The sequence below is a fragment of the Sphaerodactylus townsendi genome, linkage group LG09, assembly GCF_021028975.2.
Source record: "Sphaerodactylus townsendi isolate TG3544 linkage group LG09, MPM_Stown_v2.3, whole genome shotgun sequence".
NCBI lineage: Eukaryota > Metazoa > Chordata > Lepidosauria > Squamata > Sphaerodactylidae > Sphaerodactylus > Sphaerodactylus townsendi.
This window is the reverse complement of record NC_059433.1, coordinates 50,575,272-50,602,233: the sequence shown is the minus strand read 5'-3', so window position 1 is coordinate 50,602,233 and position 26,962 is coordinate 50,575,272. Positions and strand designations below refer to the sequence as shown.

Genomic DNA, 26,962 nt, shown 5'->3' with positions numbered 1-26,962 from the left:
GGTGGCCAACCTATGATTCTCCAGATGTTCATGGACTACAATTTCAATTGGCCATGCTGGCGGGGCTGATGGGAATTGTAGTCCATGAACATGAAGCGCCATAGGTTGGCCACCCCTGAACTAGTATAATAATTCTTTGTGTGCTGATACTGCTACATGGAACTCACTGAGTGTAGTTCATCTACCTTTGAGCATTCAACAGTACATTATTAAAACGCATGAATAGAGTGGTAATGTTGGGGACAAATTTCCAGGCGAATCATCTTTAAGTTGTTTAATGATACAGAGCATTATGAAGAGTTTATAGAGATGGGAAAACATTTGGACCCTATACCTGCTGGTCATCTGTTACTTTTAGTGAAATGAAATCTTTAATAGCTATGATCCAGAGTAATAAGGCCCCTGGAAAAAGTCTTACTCCCCCCATTTTCTTAAGGTTTTAAAAAAATGGAGCGTACCAGTTCTTGCTCATTTAGTCATACATATTGATAGAACTGGTAAGATTTCCAAAGAATGGACAACATCTATTATTGTACCAATATATAAGAATGGGGAAAGAGAAGACCCATCTAATTATAGACTTATTTCTCCCTTTGATGTCATAGGAAAGTTATATGCCTGGCATCTGTATACCTGATTGGACAAATGGGTGACTGAAAAGTCTCTTTCTGGCATTAGAGTAGATAGGATTTAGGCAGGGTTGTTCAATTTTAGATCACTGTTTTTATTATAGTTTTTAATGAGTGTGTGCACAAACAGTCTAAACACATATGATGCCTTCATAGATCTTAAAGCGACTTTTGACTCAATTTCAAGACAGCACCTCTGAATGAAATTGAGCTACCTCAATATATAGGAACAAATAAAAGGCTTCTATTTGAACACGTCATTAAAAATTAGGCCTATAGGACAGCTGTCTGATTTACAATTCAAACTTGAGCTGTCGGGTGGGTAGGGATGCCCCACCCTCTCCAGAGAGCTTTCCCACGGCACAGGAAGCCCTCAAAAGTCAAAAAAGAAAAAGCCGATAATCCCCCCATTCCTGGGAATAGAGATATGCCATAAAATCATGGCGTATCTCTGTGGCCAGCTCCACTGGCATAGGAAGGGCTGAGTAGGCTTTGGAGACCGACTAAGTTTGACCCTGCTGCCAGCTGGATGCCAGCATAGTTTGGGATGGTGTGGGAGCTTAGATACTTAGATACATTTGTAAAAGCTATAAACATATTTCAAATAACTATTTCCTAAAAGCCTTTTCTCAGCTTCATAATAGTTGTAAACAACTACTTGAAGAAAACTTGCCTCATATAAAAAGCCATGGTGAAAATTGGCCTTGACATTAGTTCAGAAGATGTTGCACAGTGGCTGGGCATCTTCTGATTTGCCCCACCATCATAAATGCCCTGGGGAGAGCAGGTATGCAGGCACAAGCCCACACAGCCTCTAGAGGAGGATTTAGCCCCCGTCCAGATTGAGCTGCTCTTTAAAACTTCAAACGGGATGCAACAAGATTGCATTTTAGCGCCATTACTTTTCAATCTCTATCAATGATATGGTGAAATTCTTTACAGGGGCAAATTCTTTTCCAGTGAGGCTTGGAAGTAAGGTTGCTTCTGTCCTATATACAGATGATACCCATAACCCTACTAATTGCTCAGACACAAATTGGTCTTAAAAGATTTTTGAATCAATTAGTTTATATTGTAACAGGTATCCAGGTCAAATATGCAAAAACTTTAATTATGGTTTTTGGTAAGTGAATTCAATGACATCAGTAGTCAATGCATGATGATTTATTAGAACAGGTGACTTTGAATATCTAGGGATTATCTTTCATCAGTCAGGATTTTGGTCAACACATTAATTTTACTAGAGAGAAATTTAATAAAGTATTATTTGGATTATGCAGATTTTATAGAACAAGAAGTGGTTCATTAATACCCTAGAAATATTTTGATCTAAATTATTCCCTCAAATGTTGTACAGTGCTCCAATTTGAGCACTTGGAAATCTGTACACATTAGAAGTTATTCAAAATAAATTTGTGTGTATGATTTTTGGTGTTCCTAATTCTGTCTCTGGTTATGGTGAGATCAGAATTGGCTTTTCCACCACTATCAACAGTAGTTCATAAATTTGTTATATATTTCTGAGTGAAAATCTTTTCTCAAACATTGCTTCTGAACAGTGACATCCAATGAGTTGAAAGATATATCATGGAAATCACATTCATTATTGCTTAAATTAGGATTATTTGAAGAATATTTAAAGGGTTTGGATTATGTAGCTTCTAAACTTTCGTTATCCAAGGACTACTGGACATAGGTTCACAAGTAGATTATGGGATACTTAGTACCATGAGTTCAGCCACTTTATTTAAACACCTTCTATCTTTCCCTATAGCTCATTTGTCTGTCTTTGATGACCTAATAATCATCTATATGTAAAAATCTAAATGTGTGTTTGTCCCTGATGGTCTCCCTCAGAAGCTGCTGGATGGATCGCCCCCAAATTTTCACAGGACGTTCCTCCCTGTTGCAGGCAGGTAATCGGACCTTCAAATCGCCGAAAGTCCATACCTGAGCCAGGTAAAACGTCTTTTTCCTGGCACACCAGGCCATGAAGCTGGCTGTGTTTAACTGTCACCCTTAGAATGTTCGTGCAACATGTCTGTGGCCTGAGGGAGCTGGAGTTTGCCTTTTTCTTCTAAAACAATCCACGGGGTGGGGGCGAACCAACACTACTGGCTCCGCTTCTTTTGCACATGGCCCTTTAAGAACCCAGGGATCTGGCCTCGATCTGAGCGCCTTACCACCCTGCCTCTGCTGCCTGACTGGGATAGCCTCTTTGCCCCAGTTCTCCCTTACCCAAGCCAGGACTGTGCATGTCAACCAGCCTCATGGACAGCGGGATTCGCACTCTGGACAGTTCCGTTGTGGAATGGAAAGGGTTACCTTACACTAAAAAACAAGACAGCACCATATAACGATGTGCATTGAAAAGGGAAAGAGGGATTCCATTTGACCACCCCAAAAGGCTATGCTGGGGATCATTGGACCTGCATGGACATCTGTGTGGGTTGCAAACTGTGATGAGAAGGACAATTGCCACAGCAACGCGTGGCCGGGCTTGGTAGTAGAATATAGAAAGGCATTTGCTTGGACTCAGATGGATAATTTATATTGGCAGTAGTGAAGGATCACTACAAGAAGATCCCATTTGATCATAGAGTGTGTTCTTGTGATCACAAATCTAATGAAGATTTGGTTCATGGCATGTTTTGATGTCCAAGATTTGTAAATTTTTAAGAGAAGTTCCTTAGAAATATTTTGCATTTACTAGGGAGAGCAGAGCTTGTGTTATTGGTAGATAAGGATGGACAGATTGCAGTACAAATGCCAAAGTTTGTAGCATCAGTTATTAAGGTACCGTCAAGATTATTGGAGTAAATTAATTTAATACATTTGCTTAGATATGATTAATTTTATCTCATATGATTATATTGATGTAGATTTATTGTCATGTTTATGGCAATTTGCGTTCTATTTATCATCAGATTATGTGATATCTATGTTGATACGGATATTGTAATTCATATTAGTATTCCTGTATTTTCCTTTTTTGTGTTTTATTGTTTGCTGTGGCTGTGCTGAAGCAATAAAGTGAGTGAAATATTAAAATGCATCAGTGCATTTTAAAAACATGAGTCATTTCTAGAGGAGAATGTTGTGGAAACCATAGCTAATGTGTAAACAAGCAAATGGCTGCTTGTGCATATGAAAGAATATCAAGCTTGCAAAACATTGGTTCAGAAAATGGGGGCAGTTTCTCCAGGCCCTTGTGGTGTAGTGGTTAGAGTGTCAGACCGGAGACCCAAACCATCACTTTGCTATGGGACTTTTCTGGGAAACCTTAAGCCAGTATCTCACTCACCTATTTTGCTGTATACTTAGTATGTATTGCTAACAATGCATAGTCACATGATATTCTGCAAATTGGTTGTGTTTTTCATATGCAGAAGTACTTTTATTTAAGAAATGATGATGTATTTGGAGGGATCTTAAATCTTTCAGTAGAAGGAACTTTTTAAACTTAAAGTGATCCCTAGGGTTTTCAACGCAAGAAATAACCAGATGGTTTTGCCATTGCCTGCCTCTGTGCAGCAACCCTGAATTTCCTTGGTGGTTTCCCATTCAGGTGCTAACCGGGATCAACCCTGCTTAACACCCAAAATCTGAGGAGGTTGGGCTAGTCTGGGCCAGCCTGGTCAGGACATTCCTTTGGTATACTGTCATCAAAAGAAAAAGGTTAATTTGACAGGACAGATGATAAAGATGACTTGGAAATACTTTAGAAGTCTATAAGCCCCTTTCAAAATTATGGCTGATTTTGTATAGAAAGTGGAAGGGCTGTATAACATCTGCATTGTTCTGACAGCAATATTTCAGGGGGTATGTTTTGCGAAGTGATATTGTATTTTATACTTAGGTTAAATATAAAAACTTCTGCTGGTCAGACATATTTTAATACTGTGGGAGCCATGAGTATATTCTTGGCAATTTGTGTAATTATCAAAGTAGTTAAGACAAGAAAGAAACATTAATTCCCCACATGAATATTTTAGTGTCTCATGAGGCAGTCTGGAAACTAGATGATGTAGTGAAAACCACCCATAGGTTCTTTACAATATTTTGTATTAACACTCTTATTTCTAAAGCCTATGAGACTAAATATGGCCGGTTGTACTTGAATGAATTTCTCTTTCTCTTCTTACCAGATCAGGGTTAGAACTGACTGATAAACTACTTCCTCATGCCTCAGTGCAAGCCTTTGGAAATATAATTACCACTGCAAGTCTTCCACGTTTGCAGAAAAACCACGCTAGCTTTCTGCCTGCTGATGTGATATTTTAAGCTCGCTTTTATTTTAAACAGCTAATCATCATCATCATCTTATATTCTTAATAGTCAAGTGTAGACCAATCTAAGATTCCAGAAAGGGGGAGGGAGATTGTCAAAGAAGAGGAGGGGAGAGAAAAAGAGAGAGGATGGGACGCCTGCTACTCCAGGTTCGTTATGGGTCACCACTTGTTCGTTTATGCTATTTAATATATAACAGTTTCCTGTAGCTCCAGCATATCAATTTTGTTCCTCGTGACTCTTTCTACTTGAAACAGTTCTTAAGATTTCTTCCAGTGTTTTTGAACTATAAATTATGCTTGAAACAGCTGTAGATTATATTAGATCATCTTGTTTCATTTCCACTACTAGTGCTTTATTATTCTACTGTTAGTGGTTGAGGGTCCCAGCTCCTATATTTTTCAGTACATGGGCATTGCTTAAGTCTGTGTGCAGTGATTGTGTTCAAAATCATGCATACACGCATGCTGTTGCAAAAACTTGACAGAGGAGCTATTGAATAGCCCAGAGTTGGGAAAAGAAGAGGCATGGTTGGCTTATTCTGACCATCAGGCTATCTATCATGTAGCAGAATTGTACTTATTTGTTTTAGTGGAGCAAGTCCCAGTCAGAAGATTGGAGACCACTACTTGATCTTAGTGCTTTCTGATCATGTGTTTTCCTGCTTTTTATTGTCATAGAAATCCTAGAAACATAGAGATGGAGATGCCTCAATGGTCATCTACTCCAGCCCCCTTCACAATGCAGAAAATTCACAGCTACCCTCCCCACGCCCACTGACTTCTGCTCCATGCCGAAACTATGGCAAAAAATATCCCTCCAGGATCCCTGGCCAATGTAGCCTGGGCAAAAATGTTTCCTGGCCCCAAAGTGGCAATCGGCATTACCCCGGTCTTGAGCTGGGCACTGATGCAACCCTTCCTGCCCTCCCTCTCATGAGTTGCCTAAGTTCACAGTATACAGTCAGATATTTGTTTATGCAGTCATGACACTGGTTTGGAACATTTTACAGCTGCTTAATATCTCAAAAATAAGTCAATTAAACGGTCTAAATGGGATTGATCACCATGCGTTGGAAGTTGTATCACTCAGTTGCCTGTAAATGGGGGAAAACTTGTATGTTGACACTAGGATTAAGATGCCATATGCATGAGTCTCATTGATACAGTGGAATATTCTGCTGCATTCTCCTTCTGTCTGCATTTAGTCCTTTCATGGACCACAATAGATGCTGAAAAATCCCAAAATACTAATTGCTACATAGGGAACTGATTTGGATTGGGGCTGGGTGATGGGGAAAGTGCTGAACCCTTCCACATTTACTTGCTTATTGAGGCTGACTGCCTATGCATGTCCTAAGTTGAAAATAGCTGGGGTGGGAATTGGCTGCTGCTTGGAGTCAGTATTTATTATACTGTGCTGTGGATTGTTAATCTGACTTGTATTATGTTCTCCCCTTCCATCTGCTCTCATATACTGAGCTTGATTTGAAAACTTCCCAGTTAGATCAAGCCTGCAGTTCTTAAATGCAGTGCTGAAATTCAGAAATCAAAGTGATTTCCAAGTCAATTTGGGAAATTTTCACACTAAGATTTGCATGTAGAAGAAGAAGGGGAAGCACAGCAGACAAGTCGTGTTCATGCCAGCTTGAACTAAACTTGGTTGAATCCTAATTTGTCATGATGTCTGAATGCATATATCTTTCAGGTTGTTCCTTGAAATGTGTTCTGATGGGATTAAATTGTCTGTAACTCTTACTTTGGAGATGATAAAACATAGACAACTTTCATTTGCCTTGCGTTACAAGTTAAGTGGTATTTGCAAAAAACTTGTAATATTTTAAACTTCAGAAAATAATACTTGCTATATCTTGTGAAGTCACAATGTAGCATGTTATGATTGGTCTATAGATGATCAATGTGTTAGATCCTGGTAACTGCATGCTTCAGTGATGAATAGATTAGTGGACAGACAATCCATTGTGACATCTTTTCATATATCATAGGGAGTTTTTATGATTATGAATTTGGGAATGGACCCCCTTTGCTTATGATCAAAGCTTATTAGCATTTCTCAAAGCTATTGAATATCTTCCTACCCTGGACCATTAATAATTATCTTTCATCAATCCTGAGAGTTTTAGACCTGTCTTTATGTTCTTGTACTCTAATGATTTATAACAGAAAAACAAAACTGGGTGAGGATGTTGAAATTCTGCCACTACCACCTGACATATCTTCCAAGAGCCAGATTTGTGCTTGGAAATAACTTCATGGGAAAGGCTTTAACTCATTTTATGGTTCTTTAATTGTGCCTGAAAATCTCAATGGCAGGATTAGTGCATTTGCAGAGCTGGATTCTAAACAGGCAGCAGGATTTGCCTTTGGTAAGTGATGTACATTTGGTTAGTATCTTAAATTTTTGTTATAACCCTATGCCATGGATGCTGTTCAGTGTTTCACCTCTTTGATGTTACAGCTGATCCTAAATACATTTACTTGAATGCAAACCACAAAATTTACTTAAACAGCATCCTTTGTGCTTTTAGCCATTAGATGTAGAGGCACACTGTTCTTCAAGATTGACAGCTGAATCTTGATGCAGTAGGGGTTGTTACTACATTATGTCTGATAGGACAATGGAAGTCTTTCTGTAACACTTTTAATGACACCCACCAAGTGTTTTTAGGGAGTGGGCCAGGCCAGGTAAGGCTTTTACCCATCAAGGATTCTGATTAACTATTGGATATTTGATTGGCTGTTCATATTTTTTTTGTAAATGTTGCTTTGGCAGCAGCTGTTACCACAGCATAGTGATCAGCACTGTGTTAGTGAAGTTACAGACCAATCTGGAGTGGGAGATGGAGACGGAGTCTTGGAAATGGTGCAGGCTTGCACCATCATGCTGCTCGCCCTACCAGCATAAGGGGGCAAACATGCTGGTTGAGAGTAGCAGTTAAGAGCAGGTGCACTCTAATCTGGAGAACCAGGTTTGATTCCCCGCTCTGCCACTTGAGCTGTGGAGGCTTATCTAGGGAACTAAATTAGCCTGTGCACTCCAACACATGCCAGCTGGGTCATCTTGGGCTAGTCACAGTTCTTCCAAGCTCTCTCCACCCCACACACCTCACAGGCTGTTGTTGTTCGGGGGGGAGGAGATTGTAAGCCCCTTTTAGTCTCCTTACAGGAGAGAAAGGGGGAATATAAATCCAAACTCAAACTCCTCCTCTGCTTCTGCTGCCGCCGCCGCCGCCGCCACTAAAACCCAGAAGAGCCAACTGCCCGCAGCTCCTCTGATGTGCAAGTTCATGCCAGCACAGTGAGGGGGCAGACTGAGGATATTTCAAGGGGAGGAACTGACTTTAGTTAGATTTCATCGGGCTTTGAGCCCAGGAACAGCCCCATCCCCGTCTGCTGACTTATGTCACGAGAAAGTATAGTGTAAGTCATTTTGAGCAATTGGTTTTTCTCAGGTGGCTGTGGGTTTTTGCTTGTTCGTTTTGCCTTGTTCTTTGGTCTTCCTGTGCCAGCTGAAATGTCTTTGGAGGTGGCGTGGAAGCGGCACTGTTCCTGGCCACTGTTCTCTGGATTGGACATCTGCAGCTGAAAAGATGGCATTCTTTGTTGGTAAAGAGAAACCTTATTCTTTTATTTTTCTTCAGATTTTGCTAGAATAAAACTGGATTGTGCCAATGTTATTACTTGCAAGTGAGCAGTAAACTTTAGATTTTTATATGGATGAAACTACCTTATACTGTGTAAAACCACTGGTACACCACCTGCTACCAAAGCCTTTAAACTAGAGGAGCAAGAACTGAACCTGGGACACGATGTATGCAAAACAGATACCTTACTGCAAAGCTGTAGCCCTTCCCAATCCATGTGAATGTTTCAGTAACTGTTTCTAATACAAAAGGTGTATGCTATGTGAGGTCCATACACTCTAACTAGAACCTCTTTTATAAGTTTACAAATTCTACTGTGGGTAGAAGATTTTGTTTAACAATTTTTAATTAATTAATTATTTTTTTATTTCCACCCAATCACAAGGGTCCACAAAGTAGTGAACATAAAATATCAAACATTTACACAGTTAAAACAGTTGACATATAAAATTTAGTTAAAAACACATGAGCAAACAATTTGAGAGGGGGAAAACCATTATTGGGTGTATACCTGACAAAGCAAAAGTTCACCTTCTAGTGAAAGATACTGGTAAAGGGACAGAGACAAATCTCCCTGGTGAGGTAGTTCCAAAGTTATGGTGTCATGATGGAGAAGGCCCTTTCCCTTGTGACCACCCATCTATTCTCAGATGGTAGAGGCCACTGAGAATGACCAAAGTGATCATATAGGTTCATATGGGAGAAGATGGTTTTTAGGATTTGTTTATTTTGAGCTGTGTAAGACTTTAAAGATCAGTACCAGCACCTTGAATTGAGCTGTTAAGAATTTGTATGAAAGGGCACATGATGTTATTCCATATTAATTTAATGCAATGTTTAACCTTCTAATCTTAACCTCACTGGTTTGTTACTGCATTATGTCTGATAGGACAATGGAAGTCTTTCTGTAATATGCCCAGACAACACATCAGTTAATAGCTTCCCTTAATGGAAACAATTGTCAATAATCTGCTCTAGATATTTCCCAGCACATATACTCTTGTTCAGGGAAAGCCTAAATAAATAACTGGCAGAGTTGTACTATTTTGCCTGATTGTGAGCATTTTATGAAAGCTGGCAACTCCAAGGGCTGTAAGGACATTTTCAGGGTGAATAGTGTCTTTATTTATTTATTATTTGGATTTGTAGACCGCCCCATCCCCAAGGGGCTCTGGGCGGTCTTGGGTTTGTAACCTGGAAGATCTGTACAATTGAACCTGCTTCAGTTGTTGCTGTGAAGCTTGTAACAAAGCTTCATTTTTTCATTCTGAATAACTCCCTGGTGAGGGTGAATAAATCTGAGGTATATGATTATGGAAAGTATAAGTCTCTAGAGCTGGAGAGAGTCTGGCGCAGCTCAATCCAAATTGGTAATTGGGAACTCCACTGCAACCGGGGATGAGAAGAGAGGAAGAAGAGTTTGGATTTATATCCCCCCTTTCTCTCCTGCAGGAGACTCAAAGGGGCTTACAATCTCCTTGCCCTTCCCCCCTCACAACAAACACCCTGTGAGGTAGGTGGGGCTGAGAGAGCTCTGAGAAGCTGTGACTAGCCCAAGGTCACCCAGCTGGCGTGTGTGGGAGTGTACAGGCTAATCTGAATTCCCCAGATAAGCCTCCACAGCTCAGGCGACAGAGCTGGGAATCAAACCCGGTTCCTCCAGATCAGAGTGCACCTGCTCTTAGCCACTGCTCTTAGCCACTACACCACTGCTGCAGGGAAGGTGGCACTGCTGCCTCCAATGGAGCTGTGGCCAGTACAACCACCACAAAGGAGTAAAAACCCTGCTGCTGCCCGTGAAAGCTCCATTGCACGAAGTGACTTGTTTCTGTGATGTAAGTCAGACTGTGATGCCTGGGCATTCCTGGGTTACAAGCCTTGTCAAGCCAACTAGAGACAGCTCCACCCAGGAAGACTCCAACCTACCCCTCCATGCACCGGTGTCCATCCAGACACTGGGGTAGCTCCCCGGTGGTGCCCATTTCCAGATTTGGCTACAATGGAGCTGTGTGGTACCTGTGTATTGACATTTTTGCTCTCCACAGTGGCATAGCTGCCCTTTACAGTGGCAGGGGGGAAATGTGCCAACATGCCCCTCTGCCTCTCCTAAACATCGACACGCCCCCTCCCCCGATCTGGATTGGGCCATATCAGTTAAAGTATGTAACTGGCAGTTAGGAAAGGGAGGAGACTGGTGATGAGAAGTTCCAATTTAGTTAGCGGAGCAGTCAAAACAAATATATGTGGTAGATAGGATACAGCTGTAATAGAAACTAAAAGGTTACTGTATCTAACCAAGGCAGTAGTCAAAGCGTGGTGTTTATTTCGTACTTTGTTTTTCTTGGTTTGGTATTTTATCCATTGAAATGTATATTAGATTGTATTTAATTTTGAGATCTCCCCAAAGAATACTTGAGGGTAGTTTTGGAATTTTTTTTAAAAAGGGACAGTATTTCAAATAGACTGCGTGTCACACCCACTTTTATTAGGTTTTATTTTTGTGCCTACAGAGTGCCACACTGCTGTAACGCTGACTGTTAGTGCAAGGGGACTTGTGAGCAAACCTTTTCCCCCAGGCAATGGGTATAAGACAGAGATGGGATTGTAGTACTAGTTCAACTTAATATTTTTTTGTCTAAAAAACTGGTTGATTGTCAGGCATGCCACAGTGTCATGATAAAGAAGGAAAATGGGATCCTATCGAAGTTTTATTTGATTTATTTGAAAGCTGTGTTTTGTTTAAAGAGATCCCATTTCTTCTTGCACTCAATATGTTAGAAAGGGGTGTGCAGTTCATTTTAGTTCCATATTGGAAAGTTGGGAATTGTTATTTTATTAACATCAGAGGTATTAATATCATGTCAGAAAGCTGTGTCTAGAAAAACATGTTTTTAATAGAAAAATATCACTAATTTGAAAAATTAATGAAAATGATACCCTTTTCAAAATTACAAAACAAAATTAAAACATGATTTTAAGTGCCTTCAGGCAGCAGCAGGAGGGAGTGGGAAGAAGTGATCCCCAGCTGGTCCACAGTGTTAAAGGGTCACTATATCAGTGGGCAAGAGACCTGACTGTAATAGAGAGATCTCTCTTGCCATTCCTCACCACTCCTGCTTCCTCCAGAGCAACAGAGCACATGTCCCTTTAAACTTTCAAGGCCACTGTATTCAGTGGGCAGTACACCTGGTCTCCAGACTACCTATTAAATCAGTTACCTTTTTAAGTTTAAGGACTAATGGGCTATCTGCAGAACAGCACAAAGACCTCTATATATTTCTGGATATTTCTGATGTTTGTTGGGAGTTGAATAACAGGAAATATTTGGCAATGCTGATACTCAAAATTTGAGGCATTTTATATATCCAGTGTGGTATAGGTGTAAGACCAGGACCTGGGAAACTCAAATTCATATACCTACTTGTGCCATGGAAGCCCAACCACATCCACTCAGTCCAGACCCTGGTTAGTGTTTGGATGGGATACCTCCAAGGAATATCAGGGTCATGAAGCAGAGGCAGGCAATAGTAAACTACCTCCTAAGGCATAGGTATCAAACTCGTGGCCCTCCAGATGGTATGGACTACAGTTCCCATCATCCCCTGCCATAACATCTGGAAGGCTGCGAGTTTGACACCTGTGTCCTAAGGTCTCTTGCCTTGAAACTACAGTGTCTTTATAAATCAGCTGTGAACTGAAAGGGAAAAAAAGTTAGTTGCCAGTAATGTTCAGATATAGAATCTGAACTACTCTTCTGGGGATTTTTCCATCCAGTAACATTTTCCAGTGGTATTTTCATCTCCAATACAGTTCTTGCTGAAGAACTGTGGCAACAGAGCTTCCATACTGCATACTACTCTTGTCTTTTTACTTTAGTGTTCTTGTATCTTACAGAAAGTGCAACATTTTTTGCCAGGTGGCATTGCTGAGTTACCTCTCTTTACAAGTTCACAGTTGGACAATTGGTTTCCTTCCTTGTACAGATTAGTTGGATCACTAGATAGATTCCTCTGGTTGGCTGACCCTTGAAGTGATTGAGAAATGTCTCTGATTGATGTTTCTAAAGGCACCTTTCTCATTGGCTGTTCATTGCACAGTCAAAAAAGTCAAAACATACCCCCTCAATGAAATATGTAATAAGTAATTAACTATAAGAACTAACAAAAATTAAGTAAATTAAATAGCATGTTCTTTTTTTAAAAACCTATCAAATGGTCCGGTCACTAGATGTCTATACCTTTCAATCCAATCCAATCCAAAAACCTTTATTAGGCATAAAACCTTTCAAACAAAAAATGTTTAATGATCTAGTAACCACAAAAATGGGAGATGAAATGTTGGTGGGGTCTTTGGAACCTCAGCATCCCTTCCAGATTGAAGGCAAATGAGCTTCAGCTGCACATTAGGAGGGCACACTGGAGAAAGGATGGTTTGAGAAAATATGGAGTAAGTGTGGGGAAACGGCAAAAGGAACATGTGGACAGTGAAGCTGCAAGTAACTCAGAAGCTGGAGCCCAAACTGGAGCAAGAAGAAGCCTTTGTAGAACTCACCTCTGGTGACAACTTAGAAGATTATCAAAACAATCAACAGCTCAGACTTGATATCAACTTGATATTTCCCTAAGAAAGTGAGAGAACTTCTGAAAACTGATGAGAATTTCAGAAAACTGAGATAATTTCTGAAAACTGATGATCACAGAAAGGTGGCTTCTTGTATGGTAGAAATGTGAGATTTTACACATGTATGGTAGAAATGTGAGACTGACTTTTGCAGAATTGCAAAATTGTATAACTTCCATGTTGATATTTAAACCTCACCTGAACATGTGTTCAAGAGGTTACTTGATTCTGAAGTTCAGGTTTGTAAGGGAAGAGAACATACAGTTTTTGTTGTCCAGTTCCCTTTACTGTGTGTGTGTGCTTGCTTGATTCTAGCCAAATCCATGACTTGTATGTCAGGCTCTTCTAATTAGTTCAGCATTGCAAAGGCATTTGTCTATCTCTTAAGTTGCATAATTATATTAGATATTTTCTCATTACAAAACCGACCATAACATTTGAAAAAAGAGTATTTATTGAGATTAAAAATCAAGCTTGTATGTCCTACTGAAAAATTACTTACTTCAAACAGAAAGTTCACAATTTCTATGAATTATTGAGTCACAAAATCTGGTTAGCTGAACCAGGAGGATAGAAAATAGTTTGTCTTTCCACCCATTAATGCCTACATGTTCTTAATACAACAGAAATGGCCAACCAGTGGTCAGATTTCTGTATATCTGTGGTTCAGTGACAATGGAATTCTGCCATATTCAGGTTTTCTGAACTCTATGACAAATAATTCTTTCTGACAATCTTGTTTCTAGATGACTGAATGTAGAAAACACAGTGAAGAAGGTCAACAATTTCTGTACCAAGACATTTCCCCTCCCACTATCCCTAGGCTTTTCCTATTAAGTACCATAACTTTCATTGGGCAGGAAAAAAATGCTACAAAGTGAATGGGGGGAGGGGCAGTAATTCATGGGTTTCTTCATTTCATCCTTAATAATCAATGTATGTTTTGCAAGTAACAGTATCTACAAGACATTCTCAGCTTTTTGTAATTTTGTCTAAGGATGAGCCACAAATATGGAAAGAGCTGGGCTTCTCAAATCCAATGCAACTTGAAGGACATGGGGGAAACAATATATTTTGAAATTATATAGTGCTACTGTTTGAATCTAGCTAAAATGCCAGATGTCCTCCCCCTTCCAAGTAGAAGGGCCCTTCACGGTAAGTAACCAATTTCATGAGCATCATGAGCATGTGCTGATACTAGAAATCATGAGTCAGCCTTTTAAAACTTCTTTGAAAGGGCTTAGAACAGGGGTCTGCAACCTGTGGCTCTCCAGATGTTCATGGACTAACATTCCCATCAGCCCCTGCCAGCATGGCCAATTGACCGTGCTGGCAGGGGCTGATGGGAATTGTAGTCCATGAACATCTGGAGAGCCGCAGGTTGCAGACCCCTGGCTTAGAAGTTACATTTGTTTACATTTTCTGAAACTGAAGATCATGTTGTCATCTGCTGTGGCACTTTTTAAGGCATTTACTTTTAAAATAAAAACCGAGTGGAATTAAATCTTTAAAAAATGGTTTTGGTGGCACTTCGCTTTCATTTTATCTGGAGGGAAAAATATTGCAGGCTTTTTATTAAAACAAAAATGAAGAGCTGATAGATAACATGACTTCCTGCCAGCATCATTAAAAAGCCATGTAGTGTTACACTACAAAAAGTTAGCATGCAGGAGCCTTTCTGAATATCTATAGAGCACCAAAAATGCACATGCACTTCTAATAATTACCCATTTTACATAGCATTTTAAGAGCAACTTTTTGTAGACCTGTATTGTATATAAAAGTAAAAGCAAATGAATCATTTGTTTTGATATTTTTGTAAGTGATTGTAATATCAGTTCTACAGTGAAGTGCTAGGGGGGAAAAGACGCAATGTTTTTAAAATGTCATTCTATATTTGGCATTTCAAAATGTACAACTAAAAAAAATTAAATGTAATGGGGTGAAATTCTATTTACTTCACAGTCATTTAAAAAAAAGCACTTTATGCCTAAAATCCAGAAAATTGCTAGGTGATTATAGGCTAGTGACTTGTGCCAGGCTGTCTCTGCATACTCTTTCCCTTAGCTCACTCTGTTTGAAATTTCAACTGATTTTGGTGATCTTTTAGTTGGGTATTTGTGTGAGTTCTTATAAACCTTTTTAACTTTAATATTCACTCTCCTACTTTTATTGTCGTAATCATCTGTTTTTCTTGTAGATCATATTCTTGTTGGTTGTAGTTTCTTGCACTCTCTTAATTTCTCAATTATTCTAACCTCAGTTTTTGGATGCCTTAATTTAAGCTGGATTTTTCAATACCTCATGTTTTCTTCATTAAATTTAAGTCCTTGGCCAAGGGCAACCAGCTAGTTTTCAGTTTCTATTTTAGATTCTTGTATTTTTTTTAAAACCTTCTCATCAAAATATTTAAATTCAGTCGTGAAGTTCCCCAATTATATCATATAGATTATACTGAAGGTGACCCAATAGATGTAGGGTTCTGGATTAACTTTTTTTTTTCTTTTTGGCATTTTAGTGTTAGGATCCTTCAAAAAATTTTAATTGGCAGATGCCTCAGCTATGCTTTGATTATGTTTGTAGGCATATGGAATGGGAATAAAAGGAATTAAATAATACATATATAATCATACATATGCATACGTAGATGTAATTAACCTAATGTTTCTTCTTTTCAAGTAACCAGATTGCATTCTTCCTTCCTTTGGTTTGCATGAAATATTATATGCCAGAGTGTGGGAGCACAATTAAATGAGTGAGAGTAGGCTGATAGTCTATTTCACATGTGCTGATTTCACTCCATCAGTCAGAAAAAGTCACTTTTCTGAACAAGGAAATGAGTTTGTTTTCTCTTCTTCTTATGCGAAAGAGGCAGTGGCTTCAGTCTCTGCTTGAAGAGCTGTAAGAGGCAACATCTTGCCTTGTAAAGAGGTTGGTACAGTCAGTTTTTCTGGTGATGAAAAAGGAGGGGGGGCCTTTGACCACCAAAAGAGCTATGTAGGAGATTAGGGGACATGCATGAAGAAAAGCATGCATGACAGGGTTGTGGTATGGAGGGGAATAGACGAGTTCAGACAGTGTGCAGGGGAGTCAGGTCTAGACAGCTTACAGTTTTGTGTGATGCCTCATGTGAGGGGAGCATTTATATATCCAAACTTTGAGGAAAGATTGATCCCCCTCTAAATGACTGACAGAATGTTTCTGACTTTTAAAGGAATAGAGCACAGACTGAGGCGGATTCCAAATGCGCCAAAAACAGCGGTGTGAAAACAGTGCAAACCCTTTTACACCGTTTTAAACCGTTTTACGCTGTTTTCACACCGCTGTTTTTGGCCCATGCGGAATCCGCCTGAGAGACATTGGGAGCAAGCTAAAGCAGACCTACTCAGAATCTGGCTTGGATCTGTTCATTGGAAGTGCTCTTAGGATTTCTCTGTTCTTCAAGCTCTAGTTTCCCTCTTCAACAAAAATAGTGAGCATTTTGTACTTGGATAAAATAGTTGCTTTGAGTTGCTACTGCTGCATGCATTTTTAACAAAGGCATTACTATTGTGCTTTCCTAATATTAGCATATCTTACACCCCCTCTGTTCCTGTCCAGTTTAATTATATGTGGTAATTAAACCAGAAAAAAATGTGTCACTTGCACAATGAAGGCCACAGTGTTTTTTTTTTAATTTGTGGGTACTTCTGGGAATCTTCTGCAAATTTTCCAAAGCAGCTTATTTTATTGTAATTGTATCTCACTTCTCAGCCAGAAATTGTCTCCCTAAGCAGCTTAATGTCAATTTTAAAAGCTGCACAGATATTAAGTAAAATACAATAAAAGGGTGCCTGGAGAGGAAATTCTCAGCATAGATTAGGTTCATGCACAGTGCAAATATGCTTCATCTCAGCTATTTCTCCCTCTAGTCTTGCTGATGGCAGTTTAGCAACTGGGAGGTTGGGGCTTTGGACTGGGCACAGGAACATTGGAAGGATGTTATCTGCATTTGCCTTACCTCCTTCCTTAACACTTCCTGGATTGGACAAAATATCAGTTTTAAATTAAAACTCTGAGCTTTCAGAAGGCATAGAACAGAGTAGTATTCCACTGCCAGCAATACTAACAAGTGTTAGCTGAAACCTTGGCTATAAGCGAATGAACTGTAGAACAGAATAATACTTCGCATAGTATCTAAACCATATGGGAAACTTCTGATTGAATTTATTACTGAATGTCTTCATATGGAAGAGTTAGGATTATGCACTTTAAAAAGTGGTATTTTCAGATTTGGATTTTGGGAAGGTAGTAAATGCTGGTATTTAGGTTCCCTGATACTGTTTTGGGACTGAGACTTGTCTTGTGGGGAGACGAATTCTAGAGTGATTGGGCTCCATCATTCCCTATGGGGAGGCTGTTTGGGGAGGGCTGGAGTGGCTGTTTTGCAACCAAATGACACTAAACTTGAAGGGGACCTAGTTCTGTGTGTCCACAAAAGACCCACCAAACTTCAAATAAATTGGATTAAGGGGTCTAATTCTGTTGACCCTGAACAAGCTACCGCCAGCCATCCTATTTGTCTCTGTTGTTTCCTGTAGGGGAAAAATCCATGCTTTCTCTAAATCAACCATTGGCCAAAAACCTCTCAGTGCAAACAGAATCAACCAGCTCAACCTAACCAGTGCTATACTGCAGAATCCCTGTAGAACCACAGGCTAATGTGGCAAACCCAACAGAACAAATGTCAAACGAGAGAATCTGAGCCAAACCAACTTGGCAAGCTAATACTAAGGCAGCCTTACAGACCTGGCAAGACATTGACGCAGACATGCAAAGTGAGAAGTAGGGCGGCTCTATGCCCCTAATTTCTCTCTGTAGCCACTGGCTCACAGGAGGAGCCTCAGGAGCTCCAGCTGCCCTTCATCACGGGTGCTCTTGTTCTCTCAACACTAATGAAGCATGCATGAGCTTCATTTTAGGTGCTTCTGTGGAGTCTACTTGTTGTTTCTGATTTATCAATATTTCTTGTTTCCAGCAGCAGCATTTTAATGCAAATTTATATCCTACTACTCTCCAGTAATATTTCTCCATGATATAGGGGATGACAGGCAGTGGCCCATCTGGATCTTTCCTAAGCCCTAGGGTTGCCAACCTCAAGGTGGTGGCTGGAGATCTCCTGGGATTACAACTGATTTCCAGGAGACAGATCAGTACACCTGGAAGAAAATGGCTGCTTTGGAAGGTGGACTCTGTGGCCTTGAAGCCTCCTCCCCAAACTCAGCCCTCCCCAAGCTCCACCCTCAAAATCTCCAGGTATTTCCCATCCCAGACATGGCAAGCCTACCAAGCTCAGATACTCAGTTTTATCTTAAGCTAGGTCATGAGTTACATTCAAAGAATTGCCTCACTGAAAATGGAATTTTGACAGTAAAATAGAAAATGGATTTTAAAAAAACAAAAAGCTTTATTGGATGGTTGAAAGGAACATTTAGTTAAGCAATACTGCTGATATTAGTGCTTTCTAATTCTCTTAATGTGTTGTATGTTTTGTTTTATGTATTGGGTTATAAGAAGAGATGATTCTACTTTCTTGTTCTTTAGCTTGTGGCACTGTGGTTCAGGGAAGACACCACCGCATTAATGAGTTGTTAATTGGGAGCACCTTGCAGCAACCATGGAGAAGACCACTTCCTCCTCCCCCCCCCCCCCTTTGGCTGCAGACAGAATATTATTGGTGATGAACCAAATTAAGTACTTAAACTCCTGAAGAAAATAACATTGTATAATGATGTGTGAACCTTCCCATTATTCCTGGCATCTCCCACTGTTGTTGGCAGGGAAAGTGTGTTTATGTGTAGGCAGCTAATAATTGTAAAGTGCAGCTTAGAAAGTTTTGCCACCCAAGGAGGGAGAATAAGAAGGATGTGAAAGTCATATAGACTTGCCCAAGCACCATATTCAATGACCTGGTTCCCACACTGAAGGAATTACAAAGCAAATCCATTATATTGTAGTATAGCAATATGATTATAGGTGTTGCCAAACAAGTATCTGCTCAGATCAGCCAGCAGGAATTCAGGATGCTTGTCTGTTGTAGTGGGAGAGGATGGGAAGCTATGTGTACAGTTCCCCTGAAACCATAAAACCTGTCCAGAGAGAACCTGAATGAACTGTTTTGTTCCATTCAAATGAAAGGCATCCTGTTCTCCTTAGACTTCTTATAGTACCATTAACAACTGTCAGTGTCACTCAGTGTTTCTAATATTTTCTGTTCTCCACCTAGTCTCTCAGTTCAAAAGTGTGGAATATCTTAAGACTTGTGTAGTAGGAATGCTGATTTCATTTAAAAGTGAAATGATATTATTTTCAAACTGAAAATGGGAATCTGTTTGGCTGCTTATATGTTTGGAAAATACAGCCTTTTCTTTCCATTTTGGAAAATACAGCCTTTTCTTTCCATTATTTCATCTTTAGTTACTGTAGTGTGTATTCAGATGGGTCGTAAATTGTCATGGCCCAGAAATGAAATTTTAGGAGCATTTATAAAGGCAACTGGCTTAAATGGCTGTCATAATAGCTCATAAGATCAGGTGTTTAGAGGTTTGTCTGTCTCCAGTGCTGGCATTGGAGCCACTAACATTTTTCTTGGGGGGGGGGGTATTCTAGTAGGTTCCTAGAAACACCTGCCTGCAATTTCTTTTCTTTGCTGAAGAAACTATTCCCTGCAATTCCCCAGCAGTTTTGAATAGTATCCTGCAGTCTTATGAAAGACTTACGTAGGAAAAGAACATAGCACACTGATTAAATTGACAAACAACTTGCTATGATCATAAATGAAGCTCAGCTACACTTTACTTTTAGTACATAACATGTTTCCATGCTTTATTTGTTGGTTGGGTGAATAGCCTGTCTCTTCAAAGACAAGAGAAATAAAACACACAATTACCGTGTAGTGCTTACTATCGTTGTGGCTTACTATTTTGGCAGTAACACTTTAGAGACAACAGAATTTTCCAGGGTGTAAACTTTCACGAGTCAAAGCTCACCTCAGATACAAATGAGAATAAAGATCCATCAGCCTTTTATTCAGGTCAGAAAGCAGGAAAGGTGTCACCGAAATATGGGCCAGTTGGAGCTAGAATTCAGAAGTACAACACAAAACTTCATCAACTTGATTAGAGCAACAAGATATTCACTACTGCTACAGACTAATGCACTACTGCTATAGACTAATATAGACTAATGTAGTATGATTATTGCAGCTGTTCAATGTGAAATCATCAGGATTCCCCAGCACATCACCGTCACCCAAAGAAACTCGGGGTTTAAGGATGTTGGGGACCTGGCTGCCATTTCCTTCTCATTAGCAGTGCATTTATGCTGCCTCACCATAATGTTTCTGGCTACAGTGCTGGTTGCTCATCACCCTTTGCCTAGGGCTGATGTCAGCTGTCTGTATGTCCAGGGATGCTCTGTGTAGACAGAATAATGCATCCCTTGAAGGGGGAGGTTGGGGTTGGGGTTTCAAATGAAAAGTGAGAGCTGTTTTCTTTATCTACAGTTGCCATAATGCAGACAAATGGTGGTCCTGCAGCAGATAAGATTAACTTGCAGGATCAAACTACCTGACATATTACTGATGATAGCAACTTCAACTGTTGCTCCAGTGCATAGTATCAAGTAAGTGAGCCCTTGCTTATGTTGGCTTCTAACTACTTAGACCAGTATGAGGGTAGTAACTACTTAGACCAGTATGAGGGCATCTTTGATTTTGCCTTTGGCATACCATTTCATAAGCATCTTGTGTTGTGATGAGCCAAAAGGCAAATTTGCATTTGCCAGTAGATGCACATTATTGGTTCTCAAGAAGCAGATTTCCCCCCTTGCATGGGTAGGCACTGAAATGAATCTGGACAAAGGTCTAAAGAATAAAGCAGGAGCAAGGTTTGGCACTTCATGTGAACACCTCAAAGTGCTTCTCATAATTCCCATTACAATTATGTAGGTTTGATAGTAGCTTTGTATTGCAAATAAGGGACAGAGGTAACAAGAAAGTGACTTTCCTAAGTCCCTCCCTTCCCCCCCAAATTAAATTCATGGCAGAAGTGAGAACTGAATCAGGGGGGTCACAGTCAGTTTCTTAGGAACTGAGGCACTAGCTTGAGGAATATGCTTGGGGCCTGAAATAGTTTTACATTTATTGTGACTTACTCTGCTCTCTTTTTGTAGGAGAATCTATAGAAGGTCTTCGAGAAAGTGATTACCTTTTGATTCATTCATGTCGGCAGTGGACAACAATTACAGCTCATAGTCTGGAGGAGGGGCATTATGTCATAGGCCCAAAGATAGAAATCCCTGTGCATTATGCTGGTAAGTGTGGCTTCTGTTTTGAGATTATACCAATGATATCAGCTATTATACCAGTCATATTGGCTTCATTTTCATAATAAAACATTTGCTGATGAAACACAGAGTAATTTATTTTTAAAAAGGCTTATTTTAGCAAAATAAGTACAGAAGAAAAACTACAGTTTATTCTCACTGCAGATACTTTTTCAAATATTTTTAAATTAATTAAAAGAAAAAAACATTAGAAGTACAGCATAACAATGTTTAAAGTATTAAGAAAATTTAAAATAAATTGTGATGAAATACTATTTAAGCAATGATAATTACAATAAATCTGAACAAAGATGTCTGAAACAATTTATGTGTATTAAAAGTTCATATGTAATTATTATCTACCCACTATTTAGTTGATTGTTTTTCTCTTAAACACCTGTTGATGCAATACAATACATGACATGAGCTATAAATCAGTTCAGATACATACTCCTATACCTCATTTTCTAGGAATAATATACACTTTCCATTTGTCGTCTTTGGTTTGTTATTCACAAAATGCATTAATTTCACCATTACTGCATGCTCTGTTTGTTTTCCCAGCCTCTGCCATATTACTACAGATACTTTTGTGAATTCTCTTCAAAATTATGTAATGTAACTAGTAAAAACTTACTTCTAGGTGAAAATGCCTCATATAGTATGAAAAATTATCCTGAAGATTGCTTTGCAAAATGATTAGGTGTTGCCTGTTTTATGTCTAAGATTCTATTCAGCCACTTGGCAGCATGGTTGCGGCTGTGCCTGGCAGCTCCTACGTGCTTCTGAATAAACATATGAGTGCCAGAAAGGGTGCCAGTTGGAGGCTGTGTTGTGATTTATTTTCCCTTGTAAACAACGATTGTTCCTCCGTTTTGTCTCTATCATGCTGTTGTAAGTTCATACATACCCATCCTGTCAAGTATAAAGAGATCCCTGTTGCCACAGAATAAACACTTGTAGTCCCTTTAATAGTTAGACTCTGGGATCTTTAGCCAGGAATCCAGTCCCTGCCCCCACTTTGTTGGTTTTTAGGTCCACCAAAGCTCTTTCCAAGGCAGATTATTTTGAAGGAACAGATTACGTCTGTCCATTCCCCACCCCCCACCCCCCAGCTTTCACTAAGCCTACTTTCTCTTATGTATTGTTCTGTTTGAAAATTGGGTCAAGGCTTCAATTCAGATAAAAATATTTTCACAATAAAATATCCATTTGATCCAGACACACTCTGTTCTAAAGGATGTAAATATTTAAATGGTACATCTTTGTCTTTCATTGAATGCTGAGACGTGTTTCTTTTGTTCTTGTAAAGAGATGGGGGAGGGCACTGGGGGAGTAGAAAGGACCGCAGTGAATGCAAAGCCTAGTAGTGGCAATATTGAATATTGTTGTTGTGAACACTGTTGTTCTGAACAGTATTTGTTCTAATGATGTCTAAATCCAGCAACTGTTCAAGATCACTTGGCAGGCCTTTTCTGGAGGGGCCATTGCAGTTAACTTCATTTTAAGGAGTACTTTCAAGGGTAGCATTATAATTATAAAGCAGTTTTTTTGTCTTCTGGTTGTTGTACATTGTCCTCTTACTTGCTCCAGGAACTCGGGTCTAGTTTCCTGAGTTTAGTATTTCTGGAAGTAAACTTTCAATGCATACACAAATACAGTTTAGAGAGTAGTAGTATTAAAGGGTTTCTGAACCCTAAATTTCTGCCTTATAGGTAAAATTAATGAATAGCTTAATCAAACTGATATATTTTGCATGTAGTTCAGGTCTCTGCAGTCACTATTCTTCCAACAGTCTTTTCTATTTGCTTCTTAGTTGCATCTGCACTACAAGCTGGAAAAAGTTTAAAAACGGTAACCATCATGGCATTTAATATATTCAAGACTAAACATAGTATTCAAAGCAACACTGTTACTGCTGATTATACACTGTGCCTTTTCCCAGCTCAATAGATGCCAAATCTGTCTTTATTGAAGGCTGATGTTCTGTCTGTTGAGGAATTATGAAATAGTTTTAGGAACGCCTACTATTCTGAACAAGCATATTTGTCTTGTGATGCTCTCCTCAATGTTGCTTCTATTTAGTACTGTCCTTATCCAAGGAACTTGGGCATCATGTTTATTCTTTCTTCCGTCCCTTGTATCTTCACCTTTCAGGCAGGTTAGACTGAATGAATTACTTCCTGAAGGTCATCCAGTAAGCTCATAAGTTTGCATTGTAACCACTTTTCTTTTTGCTGTCAAGTCACACGGCAACCTCTGGTGAAGTTTTCAAGGCAAGTGATGTTTGGAAGTAGTTTGCTATTGCCTGCCTCTGCGTAGCGATCCTGATCTTCGTTGGAAGTTTTCCATTCAAATAATTGCCAGGATCGACCCTGATTAGCTTCTGAGATCTGATAAGGTTATGTGACCACAGTTGTTGTAAAGTACCTGGCAAATAGATTTTTCTGTATTGTTTCTGTGTACATGTAGTAAGTACGTACAGCAATTACTTTCTTCTTTCCTTGGGGGAGTATTAATTGGTCCCAGGTAGTACCCAAGCTATATAGTGCTACCCAGGCACTAGCTGAGGTGGATAGGAGAGAGGGACTTTAATCTTACATGTGCCCAACTTGGTCTAAACTTGAAAAAAATATTAATCTGCAAGGATCAGAAGCAGAGCCCTATGAACAATGGATCATTAGTTATGCAGACAGCCCTATTTTCACTCTTTCATGTGTCTGTAATTGACTTCTCAGGAGCTCTGGAATCTGAATGGTGATGGCATGGGGAGGGAACTAGATTTGAGAGCAGGTGTCCTGCTTCCTCAGCCTGATTCTAGGGGAGAGGAAGCTGTCCCTTGAACCATCTCTCTCTGCAGTGGGGGTGGGGGCATGTTTTAAACGAATACATTGCACCCATGCGATGGCATCTGAACTTTCTGCCATGCGTGGGATGCTCTGCCACAAAGCACCTCTTTTCCTACTTTTTACAGTGAACATTGTTGTCACTGCATCACATTAAATGAGGTCAGGTGTTAAAAGAAGTATTATGGGAAATGCTGTACCCTGTACCACATGAAGAAAAAAACCTTTCCTATGTTAGTATGATTGTTTCATTGGATGTTTATATTTATTATTTGTTTAAAACTTTTATTAGCAGCCTTTCCGCCATATAGAACTTAAAGCTGCTTACAATGTAAATAAAATTAAAATCATAAAAACCAGAATTTAAAATTACAATTTAAGGTTGCCATGAAATTAATCAAACACAACCCTACATAAAATAGTCTTCAACTTTTTCCTAAAGATTGAAAGTGAAGTGAAGTCCTGAACACCTTCCTAGGAAAGTTGTTCCATAATCATGGACTGCCACCCAAAAGGCCCTCTCTTGTGTACCCACCAAACAAGCTTCTTTGATTGATGGGACAGTCAGGAAGGTCTCCCCTAGTGATCTTAATTTCCAGGCAGGAATTTACATGTTGCTTTCTACCCATTGGGTTACCAAATGAGTTTTTACAGCAGTAGGTCCTCTTGCAACAACCCCATAACAGGTTAGGAAGAATATGAGTGACAGCAGACTTTCATGGTGATAGCGGAGCCAGGAGAGAATCCCGCTCCTGGAATATGTCTGAACTAAAAACGATTGGAAAATTTATTCTGTCTTGTATTTGTTTAGGTAGGAACTGATTTGTATTAGGTAGAAATAGGATTTGTAAGTTTCCCTGTATTTGTGCTTGTATGGAACCTCCTTGGCCCAGGGCAGAGAGCCATCTCTGCCCCACCCGGACTTATCCCATTCACGTGTAAAGTCCCCTGATGCACACGGACAAAGGGAAACCTCAGCCGAAGCGCCTTGCCCTGCCTAATCTCGTCAGCAGGCAGATAAGGGGACTCACGTCATCGCTTTTTGCTTCCTGACCCCGGACACCTGGAGAAAACCTTTGTGTGTCCCCCGCCAGTGGACACGTCATCGCCTCGCCCTGCTCTGGCGCGAAACTTGAGAAGAGGATGCCTATCGGACACTGATTGGTTCCTGCATGTTGCAAATGAATGATTGGTTGTTTTGAATGGTGGTGGGCTGTCTTTGATTCTCCCGGGCTCCCGACGGGAGAAAGTGTACTTAAGGTGTTGTAAGGCTGCTAGGCAGCGCAGTTGTTGTGCGGAAGGGAGGTGCTGACACTTAGGTCAGCATCTCAATAAATCACTTTTATTTATCCGAGCCTTGTCGGGTCTTGCTTGGGTTCCTGGGCGCTGCCGAGAGCGGGATACCTCTGGGACGGAAAGTGTTATCCTGAGCAGCGCGGTAACAATGGCAGAGCTGGAATTTGAACCTGGGTCTCCAGAATACAGTGTGATACTTGAATCTCTATACTACACTGGCTGTCCCAGTGAAATCAAACTTCGTAGTGTGTGAAGATATAGGTAGAGCAATATGAACCTCTGCCCTTATTTGATTGTCCTTATTTCAGAGTTGTCAGGGGAAATATCAGGCTACAGCTTGTGACTTTTGAGTTTAAAAGTGAAGAATAAACCTAGCTTCTTTGGGTTATGTGGTAATGTTTTATGCCTAATAAAGGTTTACTGTACTGTGGTAATGTATGGTATTATCAGCACTGTACCTTGTTACACAGGGAAAGCAAGCAATCAAAACATGTTTCAGCATGTTGCTTGTCTGAATTTGTTTGTTTTCCTTGTTCTTCTTTCATTCATCTTAGTTAAACTGGAAGCCTGCATAATACAGAGGTTTGATGGGTGAATCAGTTGAGATGAATTTGCTACAATATCTTTGCCAGTTTTGTTGTGGGTTGCTGGAAAGTAGCTAAATTTGTACACTTTTACTTGCTTTGCTGAAGAATAATTACATTCTGTATAGAGTTTCAAGTGTTTGGGTAGGAGGGAATAATTTGTCAACTGTGACAACTGAATGTTTTCATGTATTTATTGAAGTTATACCTCTCCCAAACCCCTCCAAACCAAAGTTGTCTTCGAGCTGCAAAAAACTGATAAAAATGCAAATACACAAGATAAAACCATACAACAATCGACATCAGCAAATCTTTATCTAATATAGATGGTGATTGAAATCCCAAACCTAAAAAACCCTAAAAACACTGCAATCCCCTAGATTAGTTTCTGATGAGTGTTATGTTCCAGTCACATCAACCAATTGTCTAATTGCTGGTGGCAAGCAAAGTCTAAGTACACCTGCCATATTCCCTTTTAAAGCTGTCTATGTCTGTGGCCATCAATGTCCTCTGGCAGGAAGTCCCATATTTTAATCACTCATGCTGCAAGGATTGTTTTTGAGATATAGTGATTAGAACTGAACACAATATTCCAAATGAAGCCATACCATAGATTTACACAGGGGCATTATAATTATTTTCATCCTCTTTCCTTACACTCCCATAGTT

General features: G+C 39.8%; 1 protein-coding gene across 3 annotated transcripts in view; it reads left to right on the top strand.

Moving 5' to 3' along the window:
* Window positions 1–26,962, top strand: part of GAREM1 (GRB2 associated regulator of MAPK1 subtype 1) — an 85,974-nt gene that overhangs the window by 2,863 nt on the left and 56,149 nt on the right. For 2 of the 3 annotated variants that reach the window (XM_048507536.1, XM_048507538.1), the window contains exon 2: window positions 21,415–21,555. In XM_048507536.1, coding sequence (XP_048363493.1) covers window positions 21,415–21,555 — 141 coding nt within the window. Of the gene's footprint in view, window positions 1–20,745; window positions 20,866–21,414; window positions 21,556–26,962 lie in introns of those variants that run through there. The other variant, XM_048507539.1, reaches the window with a different exon arrangement.